We start from the raw sequence: 16996 nt of genomic DNA on the forward strand, positions 1-16996 counted from the left end.
CATTCGCACTTTACACTACGCTTTAATTTCAGAGATTGAATAATAAAGATGAAAGACTAAGTTTTGTAGTGAGCTGTAGTTTGTATTTGTGAGTCTCTCACCCTCACGCAGCAGTTCGTCTGCCATGCTGACCCCATGCTCGATGAGTTTCTGGCAGTCATCCAGCGGGCTGACACTGTCCTGCTCGATGGCGTCCACTTCCTGCAAGAGTGCGCTCAGCCGGTCACTCAGCAGGCGACTCAGCGCCGTCTGCAGCTCCTGGAAGTGCCTCCGTAATGCCTCGCGAGTGTGAGTGGAACTGCCCCGAACCTGCAACACACAAATACAGACTAATTAGCTTTACATCATCATTACTATATTATTATTACTACTGTAATATATTTTGTTTTTAAGAGCCATAAAAATGATTTCGACTTCTGGCGTCCCGTCTTCTCTTGGGGTCTTCAAGCTTCTTAATTAAGGGGAATTTCACTGATACTTCATTAGAATTGAGTGTTTGAGATGTAAAGAGTTAAACATTTATTATTATTATTATTATTATTATTATTATTATTATTATTATTATTATTATTATTATTACAGTTAACGAGCATGTTTTTTCACTGCTAGTTTTTGTTTGTGATTACTTTGTCAACTACATACTTAAAGATGGTTCTTTATAAAGAAAATGTATAGTCTATATAGAAGGTGGCACGGTGGCACGGTGGGTAGTGCTGTTGCCTCACAGCGAGGAGGGCCTGGGTTCGATTCTCCGGCCAGGTGACCAGGTCCTCTCTGTGTGGAGTTTGCATGTTCTCCCCGTGTCTGCGTGGGTTTCCACCGGGTTCAATTGGACATGCTAAATTGCCCCTGGGTGTGAGTGACTGTCTGTGTCTATCTGTCTGCCCTGCGATGGACAGGGGGTGTCCTGCCTTCCGCCTGATGACCGCTGGGATAGGCTCCAGTACCCCCCCCACGACCCTGACGGAGAAGCGGCTTGGAAAATGGATGGATGGGTTCTATATAGAACTCACAGAACCCATTCCATGATTAAAGGGTTCTTTGCATCATGCAAGGGTTCTTCAGATTGATGGAGAATGTCCTGTAGACAGTTCTACGCCATTTTTTTTAATGTGTCTAATAATAATGATCACTGATCAGGAGGCAAAGAATGAGTCTGCGCTTCTTGCAAGAGGCTGAAGAAGTATCGGCCAAAATGTAAGACACTGCACCATCGCGTCCCTTTCAGGCCAATCGGGTTCATCTTGTGTGCCTTAGTAATGGAATGGAGTAATACCTGCTAATAGGGGTGCAACGATTATTCGACTTGGTCGACTTAAATCGGCGTCCAAATTAGTCTGCAACTAAATTCAGCACTCACTGGGAAAGTGACATCACTGCTCACTGCAGATTTAACAACAGCACGAAGGCAGCCTCAAGAACGAAATCCTCAAAAATGTGGAACTAAACTCAGAAAAAAGGTTGTCAGTTGTGCTATATGTAAAGCTGTGCTCCGTGCCAGCTGAGCTCCGTGCCAGCTGAGCTCATCCTCCATGCTGGAGCACCTGAAGAGGAAACATATCAGCTTACTGGGTGAAGATTTATCTTGGTAAGATACGCTGCATCCCAAACCGCATACTAGCTCACTAAATAGTGCATACACCATTAGAAGTGCACTTATTAGTCTAGTATGTGAAGTAGAGTAGTGTGTGGTTTAGGACGTGGCGATAGATGTGCTAGCGAGCTAGTTAGCTAATGTTAATGTTAAATTCTGTCCTACTACATGTTCTGAGCTGAGCTGGAACATTTTCTATTCCGAAATACTGTTCTCTGGAATTGTTAATGGAGTTTGAACAGAGAAGCAAGTAACTGTTATTCACAGCGACGCTCTTCACCTTCCAGATGTTTACAGTTTTAAACACCGCATTGTTGTCTTTGCGTCGAGGCCACCAGTGCAGTCGAATTCGGGGAACACAGGAGAGCGATTACAAACAGTTCTCTGTTCTGCACGAACATTTAGCACAACTTGCTACGGTAGTAGTTCTACATGAACATACAGGGCAGCTGGACGAAGGGTTACCGTTGAAATGTAGCGTTAACACAAAGTTATTCAAATTTAACTGTTCACAGAGAGGTCTGCCAGTAAACATTCGCCACTCACCTCTATCTACAGCAGGGAGTATGTGCTCTCAGAGGAGAGTGAGTCTCTCACAGGAGCCTGCAGAGATGCTGACTTTCCTCTGTTACAATACATATAAATGTAGACAGACAGCAGACTGCACAGAGCAGACTACACTGTTTATATTCAACATTTAATTTTAGGTTGATTTTTGTACCTGATAGAAGGAAAACTGATTTAGTTTTGTTATATTTCATTGCTGCTACTTTGCACATCCTTGGTTATAAATTTTGACAGGAAAAATATGTTGAAGTTTTATTTTTTTTTTTAAGTCAGCATCTCTGCAGGCTCCTGTGAGAGACTCACTCTCCTCTGATAGCAGATACTCCCTGCTGTTTTGTATTAGCAAAAAAGTTCATTAAAACAGTGAATTCTTGAATGGTATTCATCTTTATTATCTTCATTTTTCGTTGTCATCCAAATGCATAAATCAGCCTCAAGCTAAATTTAAAAGCTAATAGCTACATAAAAGTTATTTCGCAATGTAGTGATTCATATTCCAAATAATCGAGTATTCGTTTCAGTAATCGATTATTCGACTATGAACTTACTAGTTTGTTGCAGCCATATCTGTTAACCTAATTTCATGTTTGTAAGCCTTTATCTTCATTTGTTTTAAGGAAGAAAAATTACTCATGCAAGTCTGAGAAAAACATTAGGGCTGAAGCACTGTGGGTGCTTGGACCCCTAAACATTGACGATATATTGCTACGTGTACAAAATCCTTTACGTCAGACTGTCTGACAAATCGTTCAGGCTAAATTTATCTCCTGTTCTTTAAGAAATGGGAAGTGTTTCTGTCATATTTTATCACAGACAGCAGAGTGAAAGAGAAACAGAGGATCTGCTTATTCGGGGACAGTTCGACTTGTATGCAGTATTAAGTCACTTCGACATGCTCAGCCTACATGAGAAAAGGGAAATGGTTGTGAGACAAAGCCACTCTTCACCTTTCAGAATTAACTGCTCTTCACACTCACCAAGATGAAACCCAGAGAGGCAGGAAGCTCCGCGGTTTCTCAGCATGAACATCGCAATTCCGCTTATAAGAGCTGTAAGAGAAACTACTTAAACTCACCCACCGTCTACATTTCTCCAGAGCCCACTGAACGAGTGCAGTCCAGTCACAATTGCCTAATTGTAATTACTTGTGGTGATTGCTGTTATTTAAGATAAGCACAGTTTTTATTTTCCACTTTAAATTTCACAATAACAACAAGCCGCAACAAACAAAATACTTGGGCGTGGTGGGTCGAGGCACACGAAGATAAAAGAAAGCAGTCTGTGTTCACTGGGACACCATGGGGCTCATAATAAACAGTTCTTACTTCTAACTTCAGTGATCTTACATGTGTATTGGTTGGCTCTGTAGTTAATTATAATTCTACATTTAAACCTCAATGTAATTTTATGCACCAAAAACAGTCATCATTCATTTTTTATCACCATTTTCTAACCTCTCTATGCCTGTTTTTTTGTTATTGCACCTTCAAGACTGATATGCAAATGAGCTGTTTTCACTGGCTGTGCCTCGTTCAGGAAGCAGTCCAGGAGCGAAAACACTCCTCATAACGTCCATTTAATCAGCTCGACTTACTATATAGGAGCACTTTGTAGTTCTACAGTTACAGACTGTAGTCCATCTGTTTCTCTGATACTTTATTAGCCTCCTTTTACCCTGTTCTTTAGTGGTCAGGACCCAAAGCAACACAGAGCAGGTACTATTTGGGTGGTGGATCATTCTCAGCACTGCAGTCACACTGACGTGGTGGTGTGTTAGTGTGTGTTGCGCTGGTCTGAGTGGATCAGACCAGCTGGAGTTTTTAAACACCTCAGTGTCGCTGCTGGACTGAGAATAGTCCACCAACCAAAAATATCCAGCCAAAAGTGTCCTGTGGGCAGCGTCCTGTGATCGCTGATGAAGGACAACAGTATGACCAACAACACAAACTGTGCAGCAGCTTTGAAAATTTTTTTTTTCTGACTTGAATGATCCGCCATCCAAATAGCACCTGCTTTGTGAGGGTCCATGGGGGTCCTGACCACTGAAGAACAGGGTAAAAAGGGGCTAACAAAGTATCAGAGAAACAGATGGACTACAGCCTGCAACTGTAGAACTACATCATGCACCTATATAGTAAGTGGAGCTGATAAAATGGAAAATGAGTGGTCATAATATTATGCCTGGTCAGAGTGTGTGTGTGTGTGTGTGTGTGTGTGTGTGTGTGTGTGTGTTATATATATATATATATATATATATATATATATATATATATATATATATATATATATATATATATATATATATATATATATATATATATACACACACACACACATACATACATACATACACACACACACACACACACACACACACACACACACACACACACACACACACAAAAAAGGCTTGGTGGTTGTGACATCACAAAAACAGTTAATTAAAACCAGGCAGGTTTTGCAGTTTAGGTCCATATAAGCAGTGTTTGGACTGGGGAGTAAACAGTTTTGAAACTAACAAATGTTGACATACCACTACAGGCTCTCACAGTTTTCCAGGATATGGGCCATTTCATTCTGTAAAAGTTCCTACAAAGCACAAGATCATACATACATCTATAAAACATAGTTATGATGTTTTTCTGCACATTGTTTGAGTGATTACACTGTAGTTTATTGAAATAGTTATACATGCTGTTATTTTTTACTCTGAATGGTTGGGTTTGAGCACTGAAGCTAAACAGGGACATAAAAGGTGATCCTGAAACAGAGTGCAGAGCATGTTTTAAATCGTCTGTCATAATTTTGGAACGAGGAAGATTTCACGTATAAACTTGCCTCAGGGAGAGGCAGGAACACACACACACTGTGCAAAAGTCAGGGACAAACAGATTTTTTGGGAAATATTTTTGAGGAGATTATACAGGATGATGTACTTGCATAAAGAAGGAGAAAGTGAAAAAAAAAACAGGAGTTTCCACTGGTGTTCAAAAAAGGATTAACCTTCTGGGGTCAGTGATTGTATGTGTCATATCTGATGTTTCTATATCTGTTTGTGTATTTTAAAAATAATCCAGCATAGAAATCCAGTTCAAACACTTTCTGAAGAGTTATGTAGAGTCACCCTTTCCATTCCATCTTATCACGAGATCCTACGAGACTCACATCCGGAGTTATGAGCCTATGAAGAGAGGCTGAGATACACATCATCTACCTCTCACCGTGTGGAACTGGTGCATTTGTGTATCTGCCTACATTCTGTGTGAAACTGAGGTGAACATCTTAACTCTTCAGATTCAAGTCCAAGTTGAGTCTCGAGTCTATGAGGTGTGAGTCTGAGTTCAGTTTCTGAGGTGTAAGTCCGAGTCAAGTCTCGAGCCTCTGAGGTGAAAATCTGAAGTGCCCCACAAAACATACAAGTACACAAACACGCTCCAGAGCTGCTGACTGACAGACTGGTGTGTAGCATGTAGAGAGAGAGTTCTCTAACAGGAAACGGAAAGACAGCCTAAAGTAACACAGATAAACCTGCAGTAACACAAACACACACACACACACACACACACACACACACACACACACACACACACACACGACTGCTTGGTCTTTCCATAAAAACATTTTTTAGATTTTTTGACTGATTACAATAATATTATTGATTATAATACATCTTATTAAAGTATGCATTTATGAACTAAACACTTTACAAATTAAAAAAAAAAAAAAAAACACTAATAAAGCTTAGTGGTTCTTTGTTCCACCAGCTCTACCAGGTACACTTGTCTATACAGCATTTTTAACAATAAATCTGAATCAGACCAAATGAATAAAACCTGAATCCTGGGACTGAATCCTGGATCAGCGTAACAGAGAAACACAATATTTATTACTGTATTCCGCTAAAATATTTATATACATATATTCATTATACATATATATTTATTGCATATTTTATTTTCTCTAAATTGCCTATTTATTTTATACTGAATTGAGTTGTGATTGCAGTAAACTGAGTAAAATGTAGATATTTCAGTGCAGTAGACCAGCGTCCCCTAAACATTCTGCTCTCTTACATCATTAAATATCAGTATTAAATATCATTGAGTCTATCCAATTTTTTAAAGGACCTGCCGATACCAATATGTTTCTGTTTGCTGGGCGTACACTACAAGACTTAAAACTGATAGCATCTCACAATTAACGTCAGTCTTTGCCAAAATTTTTGAATTTTTGCCATGATGGTGTGCACCGTAAATGAACAGGCAGAAAGAGATGATCATAAATACAACAAGCCTGTTTACACACTGCATTAACTTTTTTCGGGTCCAGATCGTATGTGGAAAATTTAAAAGCTGCACTATGCAAGATTTGGAGATTTGTGACCTCTCTGGTGAAAATGTGTAATTGCACACAACGTGTGAAAGAACATTTTGTAGCATGGGTTGTGCTTCAGACCCCTTCAAAGAGAACTTGGTGTTATGAGTATGTTTATCAGAGCAATCTACGCTGTAACATCATAATACAACCTTTTCTGTTAAAGAGTGTTTAACGCTCTGATAAAGCGTGCAGTGCAGGCCTGACCTAATTTACTCAGACACAAACATGGCATTCTTGTTGTGCTCGAGTCGTAACTCTGAAGAATCATATCTATAAATCTTTCTGTCTGTGAGAATGATGTGACACCTTGTACGAAAGTGTGGGCTCTACAAGAGTTGTTATACATTTAACAAGCACACTCCAACACACAAACACACACACACACACACACACACACACACACACACACACACACACACACACACACACACAGAAAAAAATACAACCCCAATTCCAGTGAAGTTGGGACGTTGTGTAAAACATAAATAAAAACAGAATACGATGATTTGCAAATCCTGTTCAACCTATATTCAATTGAATACACTACAAAAGATATTTAAATGTTCAAACGGATAAACTTTGTTTTTTTGCAAATATTCACTAATTTTCAATTTGATGCCTGCAACACGTTCCAAAGAAGTTGGGACAGGGGCAACAAAAGACTGGGAAAGTCGAGGAATGTTCAAAAAAACACCTGTTTGGAATATTCCACAGGTGAACAGGTTAATTGGAAACAGGTGAGTGTCATGATTGGGTATAAAGGGAGCATCCCTGAAAGGCTCAGTCATTCACAAGCAAGGATGGGGTGAGGTTCAACACTTTGTGAACAGCTGCGTGAGCAAATAGTCCAACAGTTTAAGAACGTTTCTCAACGTGCAATTGCAAGGAATTTAGGGATTTCATCATCTACAGTCCATAATATCATCAGAAGATTCAGAGAATCTGGAGAAATCTCTGCAAGTAAGCGGCAAGGCAGAAAACCAACAATGAATGCCTGTGACCTTCGATCCCTCAGGCGGCACTTCATTGACAACCGACATCATTCTATAACGGATATTCCCACATGGGCTCAGGAACACTTCAGAAAACCACTGTCAGTGAACACAATTCGTCGCTCCATCTACAAGTGCGAATTAAAACTCTGCCATGCAAAGTGAAAGCCAGATATCAACAACACCCAGAAACGCCGCTGGCTTCTCTGGGCCCGAGCTCATCTGAGATGGACTGCCGCAAAGTGGAAAAGTGTCCTATGGGCTGACGAGTCCACATTTCAAATTGTTTTTGGAAATCATGGACGTCATGTCCCCCAGGCCAAAGAGGAAAAGGACTGTCCGGATTGTTATCAGCGCAAAGTTCAAAAGCCAGCATCTCTGCTGGTATGGGGGTGTGTTAGTGCCCATGGCATGGGTAACTTGCACATCTATAAAGGCACCATTAATGCTGAAAGGTACATACAGGTTTTGGAGCAACATATGCTGCCATCCAAGCAACGTCTTTTTCAGGGATGTCCCTGCTTATTTCAGCAAGACAATGCCAAGTCACATCTGTACGTGTTACAACAGCGTGGCTTCATAGTGAAAGAGTGCGGGTACTAGACTGGCCTGCCTGCAGTCCAGACCTGTCTCCTATTGAAAATGTGTGGCACATTATGAAGCGCAAAATACGACAACGGAGACCCCGGACTGTTGAGCAACTGAAGTTGTACATCAAGCAAGAATGGGAAAGAATTCCACCTACAAAGCTTCAACAATTTGTGTCCTCAGTTCCCAAATGCTTATTGAATGTTGTTAAAAGGAAAGGTGATTTAACACAGTGGTAAAAATGCCCCTGTCGAAACTCCTTTGGAACGTGTTGCAGGCATCAAATTCAAAGTGAATATTTGCAAAAGACAATAAAGTTTATCTGTTTGAACATTAAATATCTTGTCTTTGTAGTGTATTCAATTGAATATAGGTTCTAAAGGATTTGCAAATCATCGTATTCTGTTTTTATTTATGTTTTACACAACGTCCCAACTTCATTGGAATTGGGGTTGTACTATGTATGTATGAGAGAATACATATGTTCATAGTGGTAGTGATAGGAACCAGACATCCACCTCTAAAAGCTCCTCACAGAAAATTACTACACGAAATGGTTATGAATTCACTGCCTGATGACTGAGATGCTGTTTTATGATAGATTTGATAACTTAAAACTCCATTCATGGTGGAGGGATACATAATATGCAGGGTGCTGTGAGTATAGTCCCCAAAGAAAACTTATTATTCCAGATTTTCCACTGTTTTCCTCCATCATCAAGGGAGGGGAGTGTATGTATAAATTTTTAAAGTGTATTAACTAATATATGTGCGTATTGCTTGATGAAATCTAAACAGCTGAGATTTCCTGCTGTGTTACTGCTGCTGTCAATGATGTAATCCAATACTGTGAAATTACTAGCTCTTGGACTCCTGGCCATTGATTGAACAATGATGTGCCCACTTAGATGGCTGCACCATTCAGGAGCACAAAAAAGCTAGTTTGAATAATATACAGTAAATACTGAATAACAGTAGATACTGAATAACTAATTACATACTGAATAATTCACATCAGATATTGAATAATTCACACTAAATACTGAATATTTCATAATAGATACAGAATAATTAATATTACATACTGAATAATTCATAGGAGATACTGAATAAAAAACGGTATATACCAAATAAGTCATAGATACTGAATAATTCGTAGTGGTTACCATATTTTTAATATTACATATTAAATAATTCATAGTGAATATTGAATAATTCATAGTAGATACCGAATAATTAACAGCATATACTGAATAATTAATAGTAGTTAATAATGAATGTGTCCCTGAATAATTCGTTGCAGGCACAGAATATTTCATAGTAGTTACATCCTTCCAAAGTGAAACAGCAATTTAGCCACTAGAAAACCATCTTTCTTAAAATGCTCTTTAGAGGCGGATAGAGCTGAAATCACGGTCTCAGCGCAGCAGTGTGCTCAGGAGTGCCATTGTCTTTGACTGCTGTTTAAGGATTGAACTCGGTTGTGGATGTGGTTATAAGAGCTGTTTGTAATCACTGTTGCATGACAGAACTCTGTGTACATCAAACTGCATGGCAGAAACGGCATTAACACTGTAGCTCAAACGTAACTGTTAGTGTGGGCGAGACAAAACAGTAGAGCCGTTCCCGTGTGTTCTGCACTAGCTGGGAACCCAGAACAGATACACAGGAAGTGGAGCAGGAACTGCAACTACAAACTCAGACCAGTACAGATACTACACAACAGCTTCATTCAGTAATTCATAATAATTACTGAGTAATTCACAGTTGACACTGAATAATTAATACTGAATGATATTAATATGTTACTAATTCATTTTGTGTGTGTGTGTGTGTGTGTGTGTCGGTGTCAGATGGGAACATATGTCCTCACAGTGAGACAGCTGCACACACAGTCTCACCCAGAGTGGGGGTCAATCTGTCAACTGGACTAAACACAGGGTCAACTTGAGAGAGTGAGAGAAAAAGAGAAATACAGATAAAGACAAAAAGAAAATAAGACACAAATAAAGACAGAGAGAAAAAGAAGACAGAAGAACACAGAAAATGAAAATCAGAGAGGATATATTTATTTATTTATTTATTTATTTAGAGAGGGAGAAGTAGAGAGCTCTGTATCTGTGTGTGTTGTCTGTGCTGCAGGAAATAGCTGCATTGTTTACGTGCAGTAAGCTGTGTGTGTGTGGGAGGAAGTAGCCGGAGAAGCAGCAGACGGAAAGACACACACACACACACACACACACACACACACACACACACTCCACAGCTTCTGTCTCTCAGCCTCATTAAAGAGCCCATATCCTGCATTTATCTTGTATTTTTCCACTGAGCACCACTTATAACGTCTGTGTGGGTTTATGTACCAAAACAGTCATAATTCACGTTTACATGATAATTTTCTAGCCTCTCTCTATCCCTCAGAATTAACAGTCTGTTTTTGTTACTGTGCCTTTAAGAATGATACATGAGCTCTGTTATAACCTGCAGCCGCTCCATTTGGAAGTGCAGATCTCTGGAGTGATTTGCAATGATTCATTTCCCAACAGCCAGGAACAGCATGCTTAATAGTTTTCCTACAACTTCTACTGCAGTAACTCTGATACAGACTGTCTGCAGGAACGACACTCCACACCACTTCAATGGGTGCTGTAGGCTTAATTGACGGGGCTAAACAACATCTGTAAGCATCTGTAATCTGGTGCTTGTTTCTGGGAAAGTTTTGCAGAAATAACTCAAAATGTGTGACGGTTTTCACATCCTCTCTCTGCGGCAATGAGCGCGTACCTGTTTCCGTGCCTGGCTGAGGCCCTGTAGTCTCTGCTGTAGTTCACTCCTGTAATTCTGTGCTGCCTCTATACTCTCCTTCGCCTCCTGCAGCAAAACTTCCGCCTCCACAGACATCCTTGCAGCTCCTAAAAATAAATAAATAAGAAGCAATAATAGTTAGGGATGTAAAATGCATCATAATTATAAAATAATTCCTATATAGAATTATGCAGTTTATGGAATTAAGGGTTGAAACAGCACTGTGTCTGTCTGGTGACCTCTCTAGTGGAAATATGTAATTGCAAGCGACATACAAAACAGTTATTAGATATTACTCAACAATTGTTAGAGATTTGAGAATACTCTGTGATTTCAGGCAACATGTTGATTTACAAATGCAGTTAGCATCAGGTCTAGGCAATATGACAATATATGTTGTTATAATAAATTACATAAGTCAGCTGTCTCCTAAGGTTCCTTATTTTGACCAAGTTTGAAATCAGTGTTACATGTATCCTTCTCAGTAGCCACCTATATATGCAGCCTGATAATCTGTTGATTATCCAACGAGAGAGTTCAATCGGAAAAGAATATGTCCATGCTTTAATCGGAACAGGCTAGTCCAATTGAGTCTATTCTGAATGCAATTTCTATCTCAGATAGAAATTTTCTATCAATTTCTCTCATTGAATGAGGCAGGAAATCCGGTGAATAATCCATGAAATAGAAGAATAACAGCTGTGTGAATGTATCTGATTACATTCGCAATTGGAAAAACTCTGGTATGCTGCATTTGCATGCTTCATTGAAAACAGTCATTCCACACCTTACAGTGGTAAGAGCCAACGACGGAATAAAGGTATGCAAACGTTGCCATGGCACTACAAAAACAGATGATTTTCAGAAGAGAGCTTTAGCAGTGTAGGTTGTTTATTCATGGTGGAGAGAGGCGGGAGGACAATCTTCTCTTTTGGTTGTATAATACTGAGTCTAGAATTCAACAATGAGATGTTTGGTGTCCACAAAAATAAACAAACAAACAAACAAACAAATAAATAAATAAATAGATAAAATATTATAGTTTATTACCCCACTATGGCTGATGGCAAAAATTGGGAAAACTGAACTCTTGACTGCTCAATGCTGCAGAATGCAGACCATTACCACTTGGGGTGGCAGAATTTTCTGTCGTGGCTTTACTGCACACATGTGGGTGGGGGGGGTGTTTGATTCTTAGAAGCATCGCAATGCAGACATTGACGATTCTGAATTGATTCACAACTGTCAAAAATGAATTTTCAAAATTTTGATTTTTTAAATACTGTAATGTTGACGGAACGCAAAAGGTGGAACTTGGCAGCGTGGAAGCACAGTGCCCGGACAGTCTGGCGACAAGAATCATTTCTTGTAAAATGTCTCTCAACGTTTAAATATTTACGAGGCTGAAGTCGCATCTCATTTGCCAGCTTCATGTTAAAATTTTCCCGTTCCAACTTAAATGGTGCCCGAGGCGCATGAATGTAACTGCTGCACCATTTAAGGTGGAACGGCAAGCTTCAAGCAGTTTCTCATTGCAGATTAAATGTTACGGGAAACCAGCTGAGTGCTTCTAAATGATAACACTTCCATTCATCTTCAAATATTAACTTTGACTTGTCTTTAGTTACTAGCTAGGTATGTTGCCAACCCCTGAGCTAGCGTATGGAAGGACTTTGGCTTCTATGAAGTTGAAGGGAAGAGGAACCTGGACAGGAGCCACACTATTTACAAGTTGTGTCACACTATACTAAAATATTTTGGAAACGACAAACATGAGAAACCATATTACATATTGCCACCCATTTTCCACTCGGTTGTAGTTGCTGTCAACAAGTGGACCATCAAGCAACTGATGTCAGAGCTTCCACCCACCTCGGAAATGGTGAAGCAAATTACAAACTGTGTTGCAACTTATATTACCAAGGACTTGCATTTGTACTCAGTTGCTGACAACCAGGGCGCTATGTTTGTATACAACGCTTGTACGCTATGTAAGATACAGCGTTCACTCACAAACATATTTTACTGACACAGTGACAGCCCCTCCCCCCTTCCCACCACACCCAACTCTACAACGAGAACAAAGCTGAATTTAAGAAATCACAGAGGAAAATGGGCAGAATAGCTGTAATTTGCTGCATGGATCTACTGCCACACGATCTTATTTCATCGTAACTACACATTTTATCATAGATGAGTTGCAGCAACGCCTCATGTGCTCCAAACAAGAGCAGCAAAGGAGACTCTTTCAGTTCACTTGCCACATCACTTCCATTTGATTTAGTAATTAAAGATATTGAAAATAAAGTCCTCACACAGTGAGAAAAAAAATAAATCTTGATTTTAAAAAAATTTATGTGGATGCATCGATAATCGTTTCATAATTGCATCGCAGCCCTAGTTGCCTACAGATGCCCACCTCTACTACGTATGCAGGTAATTTTGGATCTGATTACTTGTCATGAGCATGTAAACGGACATTTCTATCAGACTGTTGAGTAGACTTAACATATAAAACACCTCAGTCTTAATCTATAATCAGAATGAACTAATCAGATTAGCAAAAATCTCTGCATGTAAACAACAATTGAAGGCAATTCCATAATACTGTTCACCAGCCGAAAGTTCCAATGCTTCCGTTTGATAAACACGGCAGACTGAGCAGCCGATTCTGACGACCGATGTCTTGTTTGACCTACCGCCATATTTCTTTAACATATGTGTTTGTAGATCATTAGAAATTGTTTCTGGGGTTAAATGTAGGCAGCTTGCTTGTATAACGCGTCCTGAAAGACTGCCTTTGTAACACAATAGGTGAAGCCAACATTAATCAACTTAGCTAGTGGACTCGCTGTGTAAGGACGCTGGCTCTGCAATACAAGAGAGAAAACAGTTTTACTCAAGTTCTAAAACCTTTACACCGGTTTTCAGTTCAAGTACTACAACTACGAATACACACACAAAATGATGCTTCTTAAAGGGTTCTTTAGTGAAGAAAAATGTTACTATATACAGGGAGATTCACTCGAAAGCTGCCCCAAATATTCTGTAATAACTCTCGCTGAACGAAACAACCTGCAATGTGCTCATACTTTCCTTTTAATGTAAGTCAATGGAACCAGAATTTTTTACAAGTCATTAAGGTTCATTTCTTTTAGTCCATTCGTCATGAAATTTACACAAAGTATAAAAGGTCAACATGACAACACGTCAACAATTATGTAAAAAACTGAAAAACGAGGTTTTCTTCCAACAACAGTGACATGGAGCTTCAAACAAGCCGGGATGCCCCTGCATCGGAGCAATGAGGTAGGCGTCAGACAGCCGTGGCGACGTTTAACCTCTGTTTGCAAATTCTGGGTGCAAACCCCCTGTACCCCTTAGGATTGCTCATTGCGAGTGAATCTCCCCGTAGAACCAAGACCACTCAAAGAAACTTTTGCAAGATTGAAAGGTTCTTTTCATCGTGAAATGTTCTTCAGATCGATGGAGAATGTGCTGTAGATGGTTTTATATGGCACCAAAAAGGTTCTGGTATTGTTATGATGTCAGGCTTGTTGCAAGAGAAGAGTCCTTTTTGATGCTACACAGAACCATCTACAACATATTCTCCATCATCTGAAGAACCATTTGACAATGAAAAGAACCCTTTAATCATGCAAAGTGTTCTTTGAGTGGTTATGGTTCTGTTTTTTTACTAAAGAACCCTTGAAGAACTGTCATTTTTAAGTGTGTAGTATATAAATCACAATAGTTTCAGCCTGGAATGCACCCTGGATCTGTTTAAAGAATACAAACCAAGTAGGTCTCTCTGAGATCCATCCACTCCGGTCAGCTAGTCAAGCCCAGAGTACAATCTAACCAGTATTCAGCTGTTATGTGGCTACGACCAGAATAAACTGCCAGAAGACCAAATGCAGTGATTTTCTCGTTCACTGTTATAATTGAGCTCTATTCTTACTGCAATTTCCTCTAAATAAGCTCATTTAAATAACACTCAAGTAATTTTTTTTAATTGGTTATTTGAAGATTTTTATCTTGTACTGTGTCACTCTTAGGCCCTTTGTATTTATTTTTCCTTTTATTAATGTAAACAACACTGAACTGTGCCTTTGTGTGTAAAATGTGCTGTATAAATAAACTTGCCTTGCCTTAAAATACCGGTTGTTATGAACAGTTCAGATCCTATATTGCCTGAAATGCTGCTGTTTTGTTAAGATTTTTTCTGTGTTTTTTCCCCCAGGGACTAAAGAGACGAACATTACAAAAGCTGGTTAAAGAGCTGAGGCTATTATGGGGAGAAAACCTGCGCTGAATGGCTAGAGGAAGCTCACTCTTTCTGCACATACGGAGAAAAATAAAGTGGGAATCAACACTACAGATTGACTCCTGACTCTTAATTGAACTCTTAATTTGTACGGTGGGGGCTAGTTTTTCTTTATAGGGCTTGCTAACAGGAATTTCCCATAGCCTGAATGTAAACAAAGCAGGGCAAAGGCTGGGCTGGGCACTCAATGTTGAGTAGTAGCTGCTAAGCTAAACACAGAGAAAAACCCCACGTTACAATATGTTTAATGGGGGAAACAGTAAGAACAGAAATGAACAACATATAGACAGAGCTCAATATTATTCAACCCTAACAAGATAAAAGTGAGTGTGTGTAAAGCCCACAGCGGCTTCTCTGAGTGCGGTTAAACGGAGGTGAATGTTTCTGCACTGTTTGTATTCACATTATCTGCATTTACCTTATGAAGAATTTCAATAAATATATAGACACACACTTTATATATACACATTTACATAAGACTATAACAGTCAGAACAGTGCAAGTTTCACAAGTTTCACAATTGAGTATTTAACGGCTGATGCGACTCCTTAAAGCAGCCTGTTTTTCATAAACAACAAATCCCAGAACAGTGTCAATGCAAGGAAACAGTAGCCGTGGATGCAGAATCCATCCTTACAAGCCGACAAGTCACTGAGAATAGATGTAGCATGTACGGTAAAGTTACACAGGAACAACACTGATATTTAAATATTTCCGCATAATTAAGTGGTTCAGATGTAAACAGAGCGATTCAGAGCAGTTTGGTATGAAACACTCCATTCTAGATAAACTTACCGTGTCAGAACTCTTCACAGCAGTGGTGATAGGAACCAGACGTCCACCTCTAAAAGCTCCCTCACAGAAAATTACTACATGAAATGGCTAGGAATTCACTGCCTGATGACTGAGACACTGTTTTATGATATTTTTGAGAACTTAAACTCCATTCATGGTGGAGGGATACATGCAGGGCACTGTGGGGCAAAATAGTCCCCAAAGAAAACTTATAATTTCAGATTTTCCACTATTTTCCATCATCAACATTCTGTATAAACTCAGAAGACTTGTGTAGGTTCTCTGGTGGTTCTGGATAATAAATAAAATTTGTGTTGTAGTCATGGTGTAACCCTGGTTCCCATCACCACCACTGTAAAGACATTTCACACCAAACCCACTCTGAATCTCTCAGTTTACATCTCACACACAGAGTTACACAAAAAAACTGAAACATCAGTGGAATTTTGGTTAATGATGGTTAATTTGTTATGTAGCATGTTCTTCTTCTTCTTCTTCTTCTTCTTTCGGCTGCTGCCTTTAGGGGTGGCCACAGTGGATCATCTGCCTCCATCTTGCCCTATCCACTGCCTCCTCGACTTTCATAATAACCATTTCCATGTCCACCTTCACTACATCCATAAACCTTCTCTGAGGTCTACCTCTTCTCCTTCTACCCGGCAGCTCCATCTCCAACATTCTTTTTATGTAGCATGTTCTAATGTGGAGTTTTCCTGCTCTAAGCTGAGGCAGGTTAGAGAAAAGAGGAACGCTCCCAAAATTGACTGTGAAAATGTCAGGCTCTGCAATAACAATAACAGGAACCTCAAATTCCATAAAGGACAAAAAAACAGATTTTCTTCCTAACAAAACAGAGCATGGTGATCACTGTGGACTTCATCACGACGCTCTTAATGACATGTTATAAAAGTGGCAGCACTGCAAGAAATCGGATCCTCCTGCCAACTTACG

General features: G+C 39.6%; 1 protein-coding gene across 1 annotated transcript in view; it reads right to left on the reverse strand.

Annotated features, from left to right (window-relative positions):
* The window catches only part of crlf3 (cytokine receptor-like factor 3), a 36917-nt gene that overhangs the window by 13903 nt on the left and 6018 nt on the right, over window positions 1-16996 (reverse strand). Inside the window, exons 2-3 of the mRNA XM_017713755.2 lie at window positions 10903-11030; window positions 102-309 (exon numbers count right to left, since the gene is read on the reverse strand). Coding sequence (XP_017569244.1) covers window positions 102-309; window positions 10903-11019 — 325 coding nt within the window. The 5' untranslated portion in view covers window positions 11020-11030. The remainder of the gene's footprint in view (window positions 1-101; window positions 310-10902; window positions 11031-16996) is intronic.

This window comes from Pygocentrus nattereri, chromosome 14 (genome assembly GCF_015220715.1).
Source record: "Pygocentrus nattereri isolate fPygNat1 chromosome 14, fPygNat1.pri, whole genome shotgun sequence".
Lineage (NCBI taxonomy): Eukaryota > Metazoa > Chordata > Actinopteri > Characiformes > Serrasalmidae > Pygocentrus > Pygocentrus nattereri.